The sequence below is a fragment of the Siniperca chuatsi genome, linkage group LG4 (assembly GCF_020085105.1).
Source record: "Siniperca chuatsi isolate FFG_IHB_CAS linkage group LG4, ASM2008510v1, whole genome shotgun sequence".
In the NCBI taxonomy this organism is placed as follows: Eukaryota; Metazoa; Chordata; class Actinopteri; order Centrarchiformes; family Sinipercidae; genus Siniperca; species Siniperca chuatsi.
This window is the reverse complement of record NC_058045.1, coordinates 23,542,116-23,558,236: the sequence shown is the minus strand read 5'-3', so window position 1 is coordinate 23,558,236 and position 16,121 is coordinate 23,542,116. Positions and strand designations below refer to the sequence as shown.

Genomic DNA, 16,121 nt, shown 5'->3' with positions numbered 1-16,121 from the left:
TACAAGGAGTTGGTTACCTTGCTGAGGAGTTGGAGGTGTACAGTCTGAACTCTTCATCTAACAGTTTACTGTGGCTGCTGCTTCTTGTTCCATTATTCCCTTGCTAAAATTAAGCTAACCTTGATGACAAATACATTGTGTTTCCTGTGACTGCTTCACAATAAAAGCCACCATGTTTCGCCAGTTGAAGACATTTAATGTGAAGCTCCAATAGGAAGTTCCGTTTACATTAGCAGTAACTTAATACAGCTCTGACACTGCTGTAAGACACTGATATTAATGAGATCGATGCTGGATTACATGCATGCAAATCTGTCGGAAGCAACATTGGAAATTTTAAAGTCTGTGATGGAATAATTCCATCTTCTGTTTTCATGACACTTTACCAGTCCTCGAAGTCTTCTCAGGCCTCTAATTCACATTCATTTGCTGCTGCTTAAAAGATGAGAAATGATCAGCCTAATCAAACAGTGGTGCCCACGTCCCCGAAGAGATAGAGGTCTCTGCAGTGTGTACCTGAAAGCTTAGTTCACCGGCATTTCAATCCTCTGTAAATGGTGGTACAACACCAAAACTATTGAATGATTGTTAATAATAATTTCAAAATACATCAACCAAATACACATCACTCTGGAAGCATTTTCTCCTCTTCAAGTCTGACTCAACAAACAGCTTTGGGCTTTGGTGAGATGATGTAAATAGCTATGTACAAAGTAAATGACTTGTGAGACTGGGTTCTCAGGGGTGTGTGTGTTTGTGCATGCATGAAGCATGCACTTTAGTGCCTGACTTTGAAATCCTGGGAGAAACTTCAATTGGAGTTTCTCCACATTTTCATAAAGACATGAACAAGTAGCGGTTTCCTGAATGGGCTCCTAATTGAACTCATATTTTGTTTCACCCAATGTGACATGTTACTCCTCCTAATAGCATAGGTGTATGTAAACATTTCTTACTGATACCTGCCATTAAAATGCATCTCTGACATAAAAATCTGTTTCCTCTCACTTGCATGTCACTTCCTACCCTAATCTTTGTATGTACTTAGAACTGACAGTAAACACTTTGTCTTGCTTGTTCTCCGTCAGCAAGTACCCTGACAATCCATGTTGACAACTGACAAGATGCTACCTGAGCTGCTTGACACCTGACAGATTTGTTGTTGTTGCTCCTGGTTGGATCCTTTTCTAAAACATTATCTGGGTTTCTGTTGTTAATGCATGTAGAGCACTGCATTTACATTTTTTATGTTAAAGCTGTAATAATCAATATTTTTATATTAACAATAGATCAGTTGGATTTGACCTAAATTGATCAGGTGGACAGAAACATAACTCTAAATGAATGCTTATGTTGCTCTGTGTCTGCTGGATGTGTAAAAAGGGAACTGTCTGCTAACACATTCCCTATAACAACTTTATGAGGTGATAATATGTCAATGTTGTGTATACAGCTTATTCCACTGCCCACAAATGGCCAAAAAAATCAATTAATGCTGCTTTAATGTGGCCAAAAGAGTCACTGGTGTGTCTGGAGCCCACACAACTGATCAGACCGAGTTGACCTGAAGGTGTCAGTAGACTTCACCTGAAGTGCTTAAGTGAGAATAATTGACAACATTTCTCACATTTCTGTATGTCGACTTACAGCAAGGTTGCTGTGTGTATAGCTGTGTTGATCTTCACACTTTTCATTTTCTCGCTATTTTTTATGAATGTTAGCTAGCTAGCTAGTAGGAAGATGACATTCCCATTCTTAATCCCACCTTCTAAATTGGGATTGGTTAACTGTTTCTCCAACCGTTGGAAACAGCCATCAGTGAGCCCGAGACCAGAGCTATTTGAATTGCTAAACAAATCAGAGCTGTGGCCGGTGATTCAGATGTCTGGAACCAGGCTATTCTCTCAGGACTTTGAGGGTTTCCTAGCATTGCAACTCTAATCGTAGTCCACCTGTTGTCCAGTTTGTTGTCCTCTGTATTTACTCAGTACGTTCCTTCTAACTATTCAGACCAAAATATTTGTGAATATTGGTGGAAATATTCTTTTTGTGTGGGTTGTCGAGTAATTGATGGTTTCAGTAAAGTTAAGGTGTGTTCCTAGCTTTAGCTTTTGGGTGATTGGATCTTGGCTGCACTCAAACATGATTGTGTGTGTGTGTGTGTGTGTGATCACTGAGGATAAATACGTGTTGGACTGGGCTTTTCTCCTCTATTGTATTTTTCATTTCCTGGTCAACGAGCCTTGACTTGTCTCATCTTTGATGTGAGAAATCAATCAGCAGTGGCCTTTAAACACTGAATGAGTGAGAGGGGAAGGGATTGAAGATGGACCCACAGCTGTCTGTAGCTCTGTGTGTATGATGGATAATATTCAACCTCTCAGTCCATCATTGAAACAAAAAGCTGCACAGACAGCAGTGTCACTCACTGCACAGATGCTCTTTTTATCTGCACACTTGTCTCATCTCACTCTGGTCCAACAGCTGCAGCCATTAACAAACAGAAATACATTTATTGTCAACTGCTGCATTTATATTTCTTCTCTGATTGATTTTCCACATCATATTACACAACAAATTCAACTTTCAATTAATCTTTTCTCTGTGTATGTGTGGTTTTTTTTGTGTGTTTTCCAGTGCTGAGCCCATGCCCTGTTGCTGCAGCGTCAGCCAGAAGGTGTCACTCCATCTACAAGGGTTTTGCTCAGTGTCTGATGGCTCTGGGCGACAGTCTGACAGACAGCGCTCGCAAGGACGAAGACACACACGAGATACACTCCATCTGCAGGTCAGTGTGCAATCACACACATATTAAACACACACACACACACACACACACACAAACATTCTATGTAAAAAAAAAATAATCCCAAAGCACTGAGTCAGATAAATAGGAAGTCTGCCGAGTTTCAGTATTCAAATATGCATTTCTAAACCCCACAGGGCAGTTAGGTCAGTATTAGTGAGTATTCAGTTACTTTAGGAGAGACGGTTCAGAAAACAAAGACAGAAGCTCTCTGGGGAAAGCAGTACACATTCTCTCAGCTGGAACTGAGTATGCAAGGCTTTTGGAAAGAAAACTTCAGACAAGCATTTTACAATTCCATAGTCAGTCTGCTATCTGATATCAATAGGGCAAGTCCAGGCCATACATCTGTACAATACCACAGATCGAAGTTTTGGCTCTCTAATCCCTCACTGGACTTACTCATTACCTGTACATATAACAATAATATTTACTAAAATAGCCGTGTGTGTGTGTGTGTGTGTGTGTGTGTGAACATTAATAAATTAAGGCAACATTAACAGACACATTAGTAAATTTACCATAGACAAATTGGACCATTGCACTAAAGTTTCATGGCTGTTGTAAAGAAGAAGAATCAGGGGCTTTAGAATGTGCTAGTGGTGTATATAACCTGTGTGCAATCATGGACTGGGGCTTTAAAGGTAGAATATTTACTACATGCTTTAAATTGGACTCTTCAGTGTTATTACCTACATAAATAAGAGCTTGACAATGAAGATGCTGGAGCACCAAACTGACATTAAGACTGTTGATATTTCTTAAATTTCTTCCTCTATTGTTGCAAACTAAATTTTCATTTGCCACTGAGAATTGTGTCTTTGACAAGCACACATCACAGAAGTGTGATAAACTCCCTGATACAATAAAAAAATATTTTACTGACTAGGATTATATGAGAGAGACATTGAGTCTTTCATTTACACAAACAGAATGATTACAGTGATTTATGCAGCATGACTGCTAGATTGCCACAACTCTGCCAGGATGAAATGAAGGAGAAATCACTTCCATGTTTATCTTGTTCAGTGTATCACTTGTTTTCTACAAAGGTATCACAGTTAATTTGACACTGATGTTAAAATGCTACATGCAGCTAATTTAAATTCAGTGATTTTAACCTCCACCATTAAGTTCTCACTTTTAGTGTAAGGAAATATAAACTGTAATGATACTATAGCTATTGTTCATATATTTCCATTTTCAAAAGTGCATAAAACCATTTTTGGACATATTTGTGGGAACAGTGGCTTTTATTCAGGCCTCCTGGTGGTTTTCTATGACAGCGGTGACATTTGAGATCCAGTGTTGCTAGGAGACGGACTGTCAACATCTGTGGTGCGCTATACGCTGGACCATGTCATAGCGCTGTACAGCAAATGAATGTTAATTTAAGACTTTCCCCCCCGCTTTTTTTTAACAAACCCACACAGTGTTGATTATGTACTGTAAGACGTCTGTCCCTTTACAACATAAGTTTGTGTTCTCCTCGGAAAGTGGAAGCTAACAAGCTCAGCTATCTAGCTTGCTAACATTAGCACTGATTCCCACTAGATGTTACTTTTTGGTCATGTTATTTCTACACCTGCTGAGTGGTCGGCAGCTCCTATAAACTCAGCGTAGTGAGTTCTACCTAGTCTTAGTTGTCTGTCCTTCATGGGTTTAATTGTGGAAAATGAACAGACTGTCAAGACAGCAATGAATAGAATCTTGTAACCTCAGCACTGTGTATATTAACTTATGATTCAAATCATGAGGTAACATAGGCAGTGCTCAAATCACAGATAGGACTAAGCAATGGTGTTTGTCCCCGAGCTAGTTAAATGCCTGTGTGGCCATTGCAATTTACATTGACATTTTGGGAAATACAATTATTCACTTTCTTGCTGAGAGGTAGATGAGAAGATCAATACCACTTTCATGTCTGTACGCTAAATTTGAAGCTATCGCTAGCAGCTGGATAGCATAGCTTAGCACAAAGACTGGAAACAGGGGGAAACACGCTCTTTCCAAAGGTAACAAAATCAGCCTACCAGAGCCTCCAATGCTCACTAATTAACATGTTCTATCTCTTTTTTTAATACATACAAAAAGCAAGTGTGAAAACAACAAAAATGCTTTACGGTGGGTTATGTGCCAGACTATTTCTTGGTCTTGACCAGTTACCTGGCAATCAGCGGAGACTCCGGGAAGTTACTGGTCCCAACCATAGACTGTATAAAAAAATGGACATAGTGTCTGCGATGGACTGGAAAATTAGCTAAATTATTTTTTGTACCAGGCTGTAAACATGTTTATTTCTGCTGTAAAGTTGGCCATTTTAACATGGGGGTTAATGGGGATTGACTCGCTTTTGGACCCAGCCTCAAGTGGCTATTCAAGGAACTGTAGTTTTTAGCAAAAATTAATTTTAATTCCAGTTTGATTTTAACTTTGAACACTTACACTAACAGCGCTGCCTCCTCTCTTCTCCCAGCATATCTTCGCTCTGCAGCTCTCTTTTTAGCCTCTCATTGTTTCGGCTGGAGGCCTGATGACACTGATTAAAGAAGCAGAACATCTCTCATTTCCCTTCTCTCTTTCCCACCTTTTCTTTCTCTCATCACTCCATTTCTCTATATCCTATATCCATCCATCATTCCTCCCACTCTCTCTGTCATCTCCGCTCACCACTCTATTTATACATACCTCTGGCATTCATCTTCCTGAGAAGTCATATCCTCTTGACCAGGGAAAGGAGCCATTAATGTGTGAAGGGTCTTGGAATAGGATCGCTGATCTGAGAGCAGCGTTTCTGTTGAGTGAAATTAGTACAGTATAAAAATCATATTGAGCTCCTGAAGTACACCGAATCATCACAGCAGACTATACACAGAAGCTGGGAGCAGTAGAGATCAACTAAATAAAATTGCTGTACTACACAGCTGACAGGCTCAGTAGTTATTTAATGCCATATACCAGGAATTGTGACCAGCACTCTTTTCTCACTACATTATGAATGAGGCTTTTGCAAACCTTCTCTATACATGCTCTGTATACTACAGCTTACAGACATTAGATAGTTCATAGGGAGGTGTTGTTGCTCAGCTCACTGTGTGTGACTCAGTAGAACTGACTCCAGGGAATCCAGGGAGGATTTTCCTTTTGTTCAAGACACATTTTCATTGAGATCTACAAAGTGTGACATTATAGTACTTGAGGAAAACCTGATGGAGTTATTCTGAATATATCCTGTGAGGATGTGTGAGCCTCTCCTTGCAGTATCAGTCATCTCATTGATGTCTAGGCTCAAGCTTTACTGCACATTCTGGTTCAGCTCTGCTTTTCTAGTTCCTTACCTCCTTTTTCAACCATGTTGGCAGCATGGCTCTTGGAATGGCATTACATTTCCATCAGCCTCAGCTTGTATTTAGTGCTAATTAGCAAATGTTAGCATGCTAACAATTAAATTTAATTTATATAGCGCCAAATCATAACAGAAGTTATCTCAGGGCACTTGTCATATAGAGCAGGTGTAGACCATTCTCTTTATAATATTATTTACACAGACCCAACAATTCCCACCATGAACAAGAACTTAGCAACAGTGGCAAGGAAAACTCCCTTTTAACAGGCACAAACCTCAAGCAGAACCAGGCGCTAGGTGGTGGTTAGGTTGGGGTAAAAAAAATGCAAGTTCCACATAGAGATGTAAAGTAATAGTAATGGTAATGGTAGTGGCAACAACATTAATACAATAGAAGTAATAATAATGAAAGCAATAATAATAATAACTAGACTAATGATAATGATAATTGTAGCGGCAACTCTACAGCTCCGGAGGCAGAAATACCTGCAGAAAGCGACAGAAGGAGAGAGGAGAGAGATGAGAAAGGACAAAACTATGGGAGAGAGAAGATGTTGAGTTAGTAACATGCAGTAATGGGATAATAATGCATACAGAAGGAGAGGGAGAGGAGGAGAGAGGAGCTTCATAGAGCAGCATAACTAAGGGGTAGCTATAAGCTTTATCAAAGAGGAAAATCTTAAGTCTACTCTTAAATGTGGAGATGGTGTCTGCCTCCCAAACCCAAACTGGGGATCTGATTCCACAGGAGGGGAGCTTGATAATTGAAGGCTCTGGCTCCCATCCTACTTCTGGAGACTCTAAGAACCACAAGTAACCCTGCATCCTGGGAGCGCAGAGTTCTAATCGGGTAATAAGGTATTATGAGCTCTTTAAGATACGATGGTGCCTGACCATTAAGGACTTTGTAGGTGAGGAGAAGGGGCTAGGGAAAGCATTATGTCAATGACTGCCCCCCATGGGGATAGTGAAACAAACGTGTGTGTGTGTGTGTGTGTGTGTGTGTGTGTCACCATGGCCCTGCAGCCCACCCGTGGTACCACTCCACTGTTGTTAAGTCTCCTCTATTCCTTGAGGTACCAATTAAACTACTAATCCTGCAACCCAGCCACCTTAGTGTGAGTGTTGCCTAATGCAATGACATAAGAGCTCACACACACGTACACACAATCTGCATGTTCACATACACATTCTCCCCAATCTACACTCTGTGTCCTCGCCTCACTTCTGTCTTTTGCTTATTTTTTGTTCTCTCTCTCTCCATCCCACTATGCTTCCCTCTCTCTTTCTTCCTCCTCTTTGTTTGCTCACTCTTTCCCTCCCCCTCTCTTGTCTTCTTTCACATCCTACCATCCCTCCACTCTGTTTTTCTTTTCAGCTGCCTCCCTCCCTCTCTCCACTCAGGAACATGGTTTTAGCGCTTCTATCAGAGCCATCTAATGAGGAGGTAGCATGGCTCTCCCCTCTGAAGATCCGCAAGCACGTGCACACTCAAACATGTACACATACACATGCATGCTACAGTGTAGTCTGAAAAAGAGCCTATGATTTGCATCTAGGCCAAGGCTGCTCCATTGTCAGAGCTCTCCCAGGAGTGCAGCGCTGCTTTTATTCCTTATTTTCACAATAGGCATTATGCAGTTGCAATCATTCACCATGAATCCAGAGTAGGTGAGGTGAAAAGGAAATATTTGGGGCTAAAGATACAGAGGAATTAAGCACAATAGATTTAAATGTAACCTTTTGCTGCAGCTTAAAAAAGGATAGGGGAGTTTCAGATGAAAAATAGATAACACTTTACATTAAGGCAAAGTTATAAAGGGTTTATAGTTTATCACTAATACGTTTATTAATGGTTAAAATCACTTGTTAAAGCTTTGAATATTAGCAATAAACCTTAATAATGTAAAGATGTCAAGCAGTGTTGTACACAGTAGTCCAGCATTTCTATCAGTGTGTGAATGTGGTGGATGGCATGAACCAGGTACGTGGCTGAAGACATAGCGATCTAGCAGGAGAGGGGCGGGTCACACACATTGACACCAACATACATGCTCAAAACACTGGAGTGCAGAAAGAAAGGGTTATGCGAAAAGATCGTTTTATATGGGTCATCATATGGGTCGACTCTTGTATCGGTTTTCCCATACTTATTGGTTAATCTTATACACCCCTAGTTAATAATGATTTAGTAGCGGCAGTCTCCAGTTTCTGCGCTGCAAGTCCTGTTCCGGTTGGGCCACCGCAACCACGTCCTGCCGCTGCTGTCGCAGTCGCCACTTGAACTCTCTGTACTGCAGCAGCCACCTGATGCTGTTGAGCCACTGCGGCCTCCTGAACCTGCTGAGCTGCAGCAGCCTCCTGAACTCTCTTTGCTGCAGCAGCCTCCTGAATCCCCTGAGCTGTAGCAACTTCCTGACCCTCCTGTTCCTGAGCCGCAGCAGCCTCCTGATCTCCCTGAGCAGCAGCGGCCTCCTGAACATCCTGTTGAGCTGCAACAATCTGCTGTTCCTGAGCTACTGCAGACTCCTGTTCCTGTGGAGATGCTGCTGTTCCCAGTTTATGAACTGCTGCAATCTGCCGAGCCACAGATGCAGCAGTGTCCAATTCCTGCTGAGCCACAACAGTCTCCTGTCTCCCCGGATCCACTGGCTCCCAGTTCTGCAACCCTGTCGCCGGCCTCCAGTCCTGCTGTCTTGTTGCCGGCCTCCAGCTCAGATCTCCAATCGTTTGTCCTAGTCTTCATTTCCAGCCACCCCACCAGCATTCTGAGAGTTGCCGCTGGCCTCTGGAGGGATTCCGCCTTCACTGCCGGCCTCCAGAGAGCTTCTGACTTCGCAATGCTGTCATTCTTCATGGAAGGACGTTTTTAGTAGAGTCTACAGGTTAAAAGTTCAAAATCACATGACCTTATATGATAATAACATGACAGGTGAAACAAATGAAAACACAAAATAACATGAGATGAGAAATGTTTTATACGACATAAATAAAAAGATGCCCATATACAAGTTTAAACATAGGCTGTGAGAAGATATGAATGCATGATCCTGTCACTAAGCGTGGGGGCGCGTTTAAAAGAAATAATAGATTCAGCCACTACAATAAAGGCTTTTACAATAAAGGCCTTCCTCATTGATTTTTTTCTTATATTTTGCAGTGCCTGGATTGCCTTCCAGTTTTTCTTGTTGTTTCCCTGTTTTCCAAGAGCACCTGACACATTTTTGATCTACGGTTCAGCATACAGAGCAACCAGTCTCCCTTCAAAGTCTGAAGAGAGGTCTCACCTAAATGACAGGATGTAGTTGTAAAATAACGCTGAGAAAACTAAATAAACTAAGATAAAGTATCAAGAGGAGCAAGGTAAAAACGTGGAATTTCTTTCCTTGGTTAAAGGCTACCGATCACCAAGATGGGGGGGTTATGGGGGTGGCCAACCCAAGGCACGTCCTTCTGCATTCTGTAAGGCAGAAAATATATTTCAAAAATATGATTTAATATCATGCAGTGGGCTATTCATCTGCTGTTTTCCTGTACCTCTCTATTCTGGTGGCATTGTGTTTCTCAGTGGTAAACTAGTAATAAAGGCCAGTAACGCAGGGCTAGGTGTGGTGATCCGGGAACTCTGTTCAGCTTTCAGCACCTGTGACTTCCCCATTATCTGGAGAGACGCTGGACAGGACGCACAGACAGACAGTCCCTATCATATTATACTGATATCATATAAGGAAAATACCATAAACTCACTGTTGAGTAGCTACAAAAGAACATATTTTATTATATGACATGATAAATGAATACTGAGACATTGTTGGGTATGCCACGAGGTATACAAGGTGTCAATACAACACAGCAAAATCACAAGTTACAGTATAAATATTTTAAAGTGATATCAGAAATTACATGCTAGAATGCTAGAATTAATTTGGCGAGTTTGAATTTGAATGTTTGTGATAAACTGAAGGATGAAGTGTTCCTTTATGGGTTGAGAAAATTCTCCTACTTCTTAAGCTAAACAAATTATTTAAACCCCCCTTGGAATTAGCTGGAAAATGCATCGTCACAAAGCTAAAAACATGGCAATTTTTCTGACATAATGAAAAGTTGACTTTTTCGAGATACATGGTTCTGTATAACAGTATTCAAAGCAGTTAAAAGTAATGCAACCTTAAACAGCTACAGCAGTAAAATACAACATACACATTGCAGCAGCAGTAATATTAATCCAGAAACATTGTATATAATAGTAAAACACTGACAGGAACCGTTTTACTGCGTAATGAGTACTTTACCTTTGATACTTGAAGTACATTTTCAGAATCAGAATCAGAAATACTTTATTGATCCCCAAGGGGAAACTCTTTCGTTGCAGCTGCTCACTGTGACGTCAGTGCACACAATAGAATAGAAGTTCTAAGCAAATCAAAATATAATACACTATAATATAGGCAAGTTAAATGAAGTACAAAGTGGATTTACCAGTTTTGATACTCACATACTTTTACTTAAGTATGGTTTTGAATGCAGAACCTTTACTTGTAACGGAGTACTTTCACATTGTGATATTACTACTTTTACTGAAGTAAAGGATCTGAATACTTCTTCCACCACTGTTATTCAATGACTATAGGGAACAAGGCCCACAAACAAAGCCCCCCCCCCCGCCAGTAGACCTTCCCCCAATCACAAGGTTAGGTTTTCTTTCACTCAGTCTTCTTTTCAGCAGCCTTTCGATTTGCCTTTATATTTTTATCCTCTACAGATTTAGATAAGGCCATTCATGCTTTCATTGCATCTCATTGCAGCGTCTCTATTCCTATTTCTGCCTCACTTTAAAGTCACTTTCAGCTCTACAGCTCATTTAGGATGCAGCAGGATTTAAACTGCTGCCAAACAAAGACGCCATAATATTCCAAAGTTCTGCTTCTCTGTCTGGTTATCATGTAGATTTAGAAATGATTTAAAAGGGCAAGAAGGAGGAGTTTCAAATCTTCCCTTTTTCATTTTTACAAAAAAGCCCTCGTATAAAAAAGTGTGATTATAGATCTGTAAAAGCCTCTGCTGCTCACAAATTCCACATAAAATATGTTGAATAAAAATAACTAAAGATAGTAATTTTCTGGTTAAACCTTTACTGCTGAGATACTGCAGCTGCAAAATATAGATCAAGTCCTGTGTGAGTGGAAAATAGAAAGATGTTTTTCTCTTCAACAAGGTGACGGAAGCCTTCTTGAAACACGTCAACCCGGTAACCCTGATGAAGGCCACTGCAGCTGAAGTGTGATGATTTTAATATAAAAGCTTTGTCAAACTCTTCCTCAAGAATAGCTGAATTCTTTTCATTTCTTCGCTTCTTGCAACTCGCTGGATCTGAGAGGCTGCGTCAGTTTTTTTTTTAACCTTTTAGTACATCAACCTTGGACAGAATAGTCACGACGCTCTCTATGGTTTCTGCAAGATGTGAAAAAAGACCCACATAACTGATGTTTTAGACAAAATCCCTTTTACATCCATGTTGTGTTATTTCCAGCTCTGACAATAGTGAAACTTGGGTGTATTTGTTGAATGTTCTAAGCTAGCTTGGCACTATAATGACTTCACAGTAAAATGTGTAACACTCATGAATCTAAAAGTCTTCACTGTATTAGCAATTATTGGATTAGTAATGAAGTAGTATAATAGAAGTTAAAAATAAAGTAATAAGACTAAAATAAATAAGATCTACTTTTTTACCTCTTACAAACTGGGAACGAGCCAGGATTTTGTAAAGGTTGCAAGTGTTTTTTGTCTAGTTTAGTTAAATAAATTACTAATCAGTAGGCTACCGGCTAAACAGTTTGATCATTTTTTGACACTTCTTAAAAAGGGACTAAATGTCTAATTTTAAAATGTAAATATTATTAAAAAATGTAATGCAATCATAGATGTGAGGAAAGTGGGCACTGTTGATGGTGACGTATATTATACAATGCTAATTATATGTTATTAATCAAATATGTTACCTTTTTCTTTAAACCATACCAGAACAAACATGATTATACAAAGCCATACACACCACAGGATCAGACATACTGGGGCTGGAGGTCTAAATTGTTAATACAATCACTAATCATTGTCCTGGCAAAGTATTTCCACACCTGATTTTCACCCAAAATTTAAAGGAATAGTTCAACATTGTGGGAATTACCCTTCTTAGCTTTCTTGCCGAGAGTTAGATGCCACTCTCATGTCCGTATGTTAATTATACAGCTAGAGCCAGCGGACAGTTAGCTTAGCACAAAGAATGGAAACAGGCAGAAACAGCTAGCCTGTCTCGGTCGTAAAGTAGAAATCCGCCTACCAGCACCTCTAAAGGAAATTGGACCATGGAACTGCTCAAACTGTGACACATCAAACAACAGCCGATCTGGCAGAAATTTGGCCTGGTTCTAAAATTAGACTGGGGCTAAAATCTGGTTCAATCTGTATAGTGTCTGCCTGGCTTAAAGCTCACTAATTAACATGCTATCTTGTCATCACAGTGGGGTTGCCAGGCAACTGCTCCCAGTCAAGAAATAGTCCAGCACATGTTATTGCTGTTTCCCCCTGCTTCCAGTCTTTATGCTAAGCTATGCTAAACGGCTGCTGGCTCCAGCTTCACGCTTATGGTACAGATATGAGAGTGGTATCAATCTTCTCATCTAACTCAAGAAGGAGAATAAACATATTTCTCAAAATGTCAAACTTCCTTTAAAGTTACACATGGTAACATGTTCCTAAAACCCCTTGTTCTGAATGCTCCCGCTCCATTAGTTACAGCAGTGTCAAGTTTTGTTAAAAACATTCCTAAGAAATATCAATAAATGCATTTACATATCAAGTGACTGCATGTGGAGTCCTGACCTCAAGTTTAGCTCTAATTCATTCTTCTCAGATGTAATCACATCCACAATATACAAGGCGCAGACTGAATCACTGGAGTTAAACATACTGTAGATTTTTGTTCCTTGTGATCCCTAATATCTCTTGTGCTGCTCTGCTGGGTTTCACTCTTCTCTGTTCTCCTCACTTGCACTCTATTTGCCTTCTCCAATTTCCTGACACAACTTTGTTTAGCTAAATGTGTGAAATGTTGCTCCAGATGTCAGTAAATGCATCCTGTGACATAGAGCCATGAAACTTAGTCAACACCCAGATGACCATATGGCTGCGTACATTCATTTCAAATAAAAGAACATGAAAAATAAGCTCAGAACTGGGGTTTGGAGGTTTTCGGATGTCAGCAGCAGCATGTTAGCTGCAGAATAGACATGCTCTCAGGAGGTTTTATTATTGTGAAAGCAGCTGGTTGTCTGTCAGTGTCCTCACTGTGTTTCTGCTGTCTCTGCACCACCTGTGACTTGAGCAAAGACCCACACACTTACGCCCAACACACACACACACTGCAGAAAGACACACACAAACTGAGACCCATACACACCAAAAACTCTGCACCACTGCACATGACGCCATCTCTTTCTCTTTCTGAGTTTGTTATCCTCTTGCTGTCTCTTAGACACACTCTTATGCACACACAAAAACACACATGTATACACACTCAGGTACACAGACGATAGCCAGATGGCAACCCCCCCCCCATCAGCTGCTCCTCCCACAGCAGCAGGTAAGCAGCCGTCCTCCTCCAGCAGCGTTCTGTTAGAGGTGGACCACTGGAGTGTTTAAGCCCTGGACACATTCCAAACACACACACACACACACACACACACACACACACACACACACACACACACACACACACACATGCAGAGTAATCAGTGAAGGCCAGGCCTGCAGCAGTGATGGTGGTTGTTAATTTTATAAAGCTGCATGTGGGTGTGTCTTCCTCGCTGTGTCACAGTCACAAAATTCATTGAATAAGTGGCTAAAGATGAGTGCAAAGAACTTATATTTGTGCACAGTATGTGACAGCAAAGAGGGAAGATGTGTGCTGGAATCTGTCAACTGGAGATATGAAAATATGTGTGTGTGTGTGTGTGTGTCTGTGTGCTTGCATTTTTGTACTGATGATCAGAAGCAAATGTCCTAAAAACGGCATACAGTTCAAATAAGAAAAGACCTAAAAAATGAGAAAATGTTGTCAGTTCTTACTTCTTTAAGAGTTATGATTCAGGAGTTCAGTTTAGGTGAGAATTACAGCTACACTTTGCAAGATTAGTAATGATATACGCCTTCAGGGCATCACAACGTAGGAGTGCAACAAAGGAGAGCATCCCATCCCATCATGATTTATCTTATTTGTCTGGAATTAGATTCTGGTGATCAGTCCCTCACCAACTACAGTGATGAATCAAAACGGATAAACTGCTCCATTCAGAGGCAGCTGGACTCCCCAACAATACATTAGATCTTTGTCTCTCTTGTGAACCTTTCCCTTGGTATCACATGCTGAATTGAAGACTTCCCTCAGAACAACCGCTGTGCAGAGCTGCTTTTTGCTGTGTTATGGAAAGACATGAAGCATATATGGTTAAAGGAACAGTCCTGACATTTTGGGGTAAATGAGGAACCATCAAACCTGAAATGAGAAGTTCGATATTATTTTAATTTCTGTGTGTTTGCAGAGATAGATCAAAGATGTGATTAGCTTAGCTTAGCAATAGAAGCAGGCCTGCTACGACCTGCAAGGCAAGTATCATATGATTGACCAGAGACTGTACATTGCTTTGCTTTGCCTTCACGCCATACCGCTCAGAATGGGCAGCCGATCGGAAAATAATTCCCATTCCCAGCTGTAAAATTGAGTCAAGAGATATCAAGAACTTCTCACAGTTAAGATCTCTCTCACTTGGCAAAGAGAACTACAGAAGTGTCAACACACTGTTGGCAAAATGGCTGCAAAGCCATCATTGCAATTACATTTAATAAAATTCAGTATTTATACTGATACAATCAATTCATCTTATTTAACTATCTATACACTGTATCTGTTTTGTGTTAACAAACCACTATACTGTAAATACATTACAGTTTAGGCTATTTGTCTGGTGTGACTACCAGGCTACCAGAGGGATTTTCCTGTTTTTCTCATTCTGCCGACATTGTGTGAATGCAGCATGTGACAGAGGCAGCTAAGGGCATCAGTACTTGCCTTGCTAACCTGCTGCAAGAAGGTAATCGGTGGAAAATTGCACAAACTGTCCTTGAATGTCAGAAATTACTAAGACTGTCGACAAAGGACAAAACATGGTAATGTTTGTGAATTAATCTGCCATGTTGCTTTGTTCTTTTACCTCTGTCTAGTTTGAAGAAGACCTTATTTCTGTTATTGGAATGTAATAATCAATTAAAAATGTTCAAATGTAAAGACCATTATTATGAGAAAAAAGAAACAGACTGGTAGTTAACTCTCAACAATATATGAATTAACAATTTAACCAGATCCCTTCAATTAGTTACTTTCTCATTTATGTATTACAGTTCTACTATCACATAATTTCCCCTAAAATTCTTAAATACGTGGTCCATGGCACAGCTCAAACACAATGCTGAAAAGACAACAAAGTAAAAAGACAACAAGAAAGACCTCCAATGTGCTCCTAAAGCTCCAATGTCTTATTTCGTATTGCTTTATGTTTTAAACACACATAACATGGATTAAAGACTGCTTTGGAGCTGAGAGAAGCTGTGTTTGTGCTAATTGACTATCGCTAAGCCACGACCCTTTTGTTACACTTGCTATGCCTGTCAAGCTTTTTGTTCTTTTTATTATTTTTTTTTCCCAGTTTCAGTGAATACAAGAATACTCAGAGGGGTGCAGAAAATAAATAAAGTAAAAATAAATAAAGGTTGAACCGTTTTGGATTGCCTTACAGATGGATAAAGTTTTTAAAGCCTGTTTTAAGCTTTGTTAAGATAAGAGTCAATAGTTTTGACATAAAGTTTGGGTTCCTGTAAGAAAATAGAAAATCAAGGTTTGGTACCAGAAAATTT

The 16,121-nt window shown here is 40.1% G+C and overlaps 1 protein-coding gene across 1 annotated transcript in view; it reads left to right on the top strand.

Annotated features, from left to right (window-relative positions):
- The window catches only part of nrn1la (neuritin 1-like a), a 72,941-nt gene that overhangs the window by 43,633 nt on the left and 13,187 nt on the right, over positions 1–16,121 (top strand). Inside the window, exon 2 of the mRNA XM_044194240.1 lies at positions 2,638–2,788. Coding sequence (XP_044050175.1) covers positions 2,638–2,788 — 151 coding nt within the window. The remainder of the gene's footprint in view (positions 1–2,637; positions 2,789–16,121) is intronic.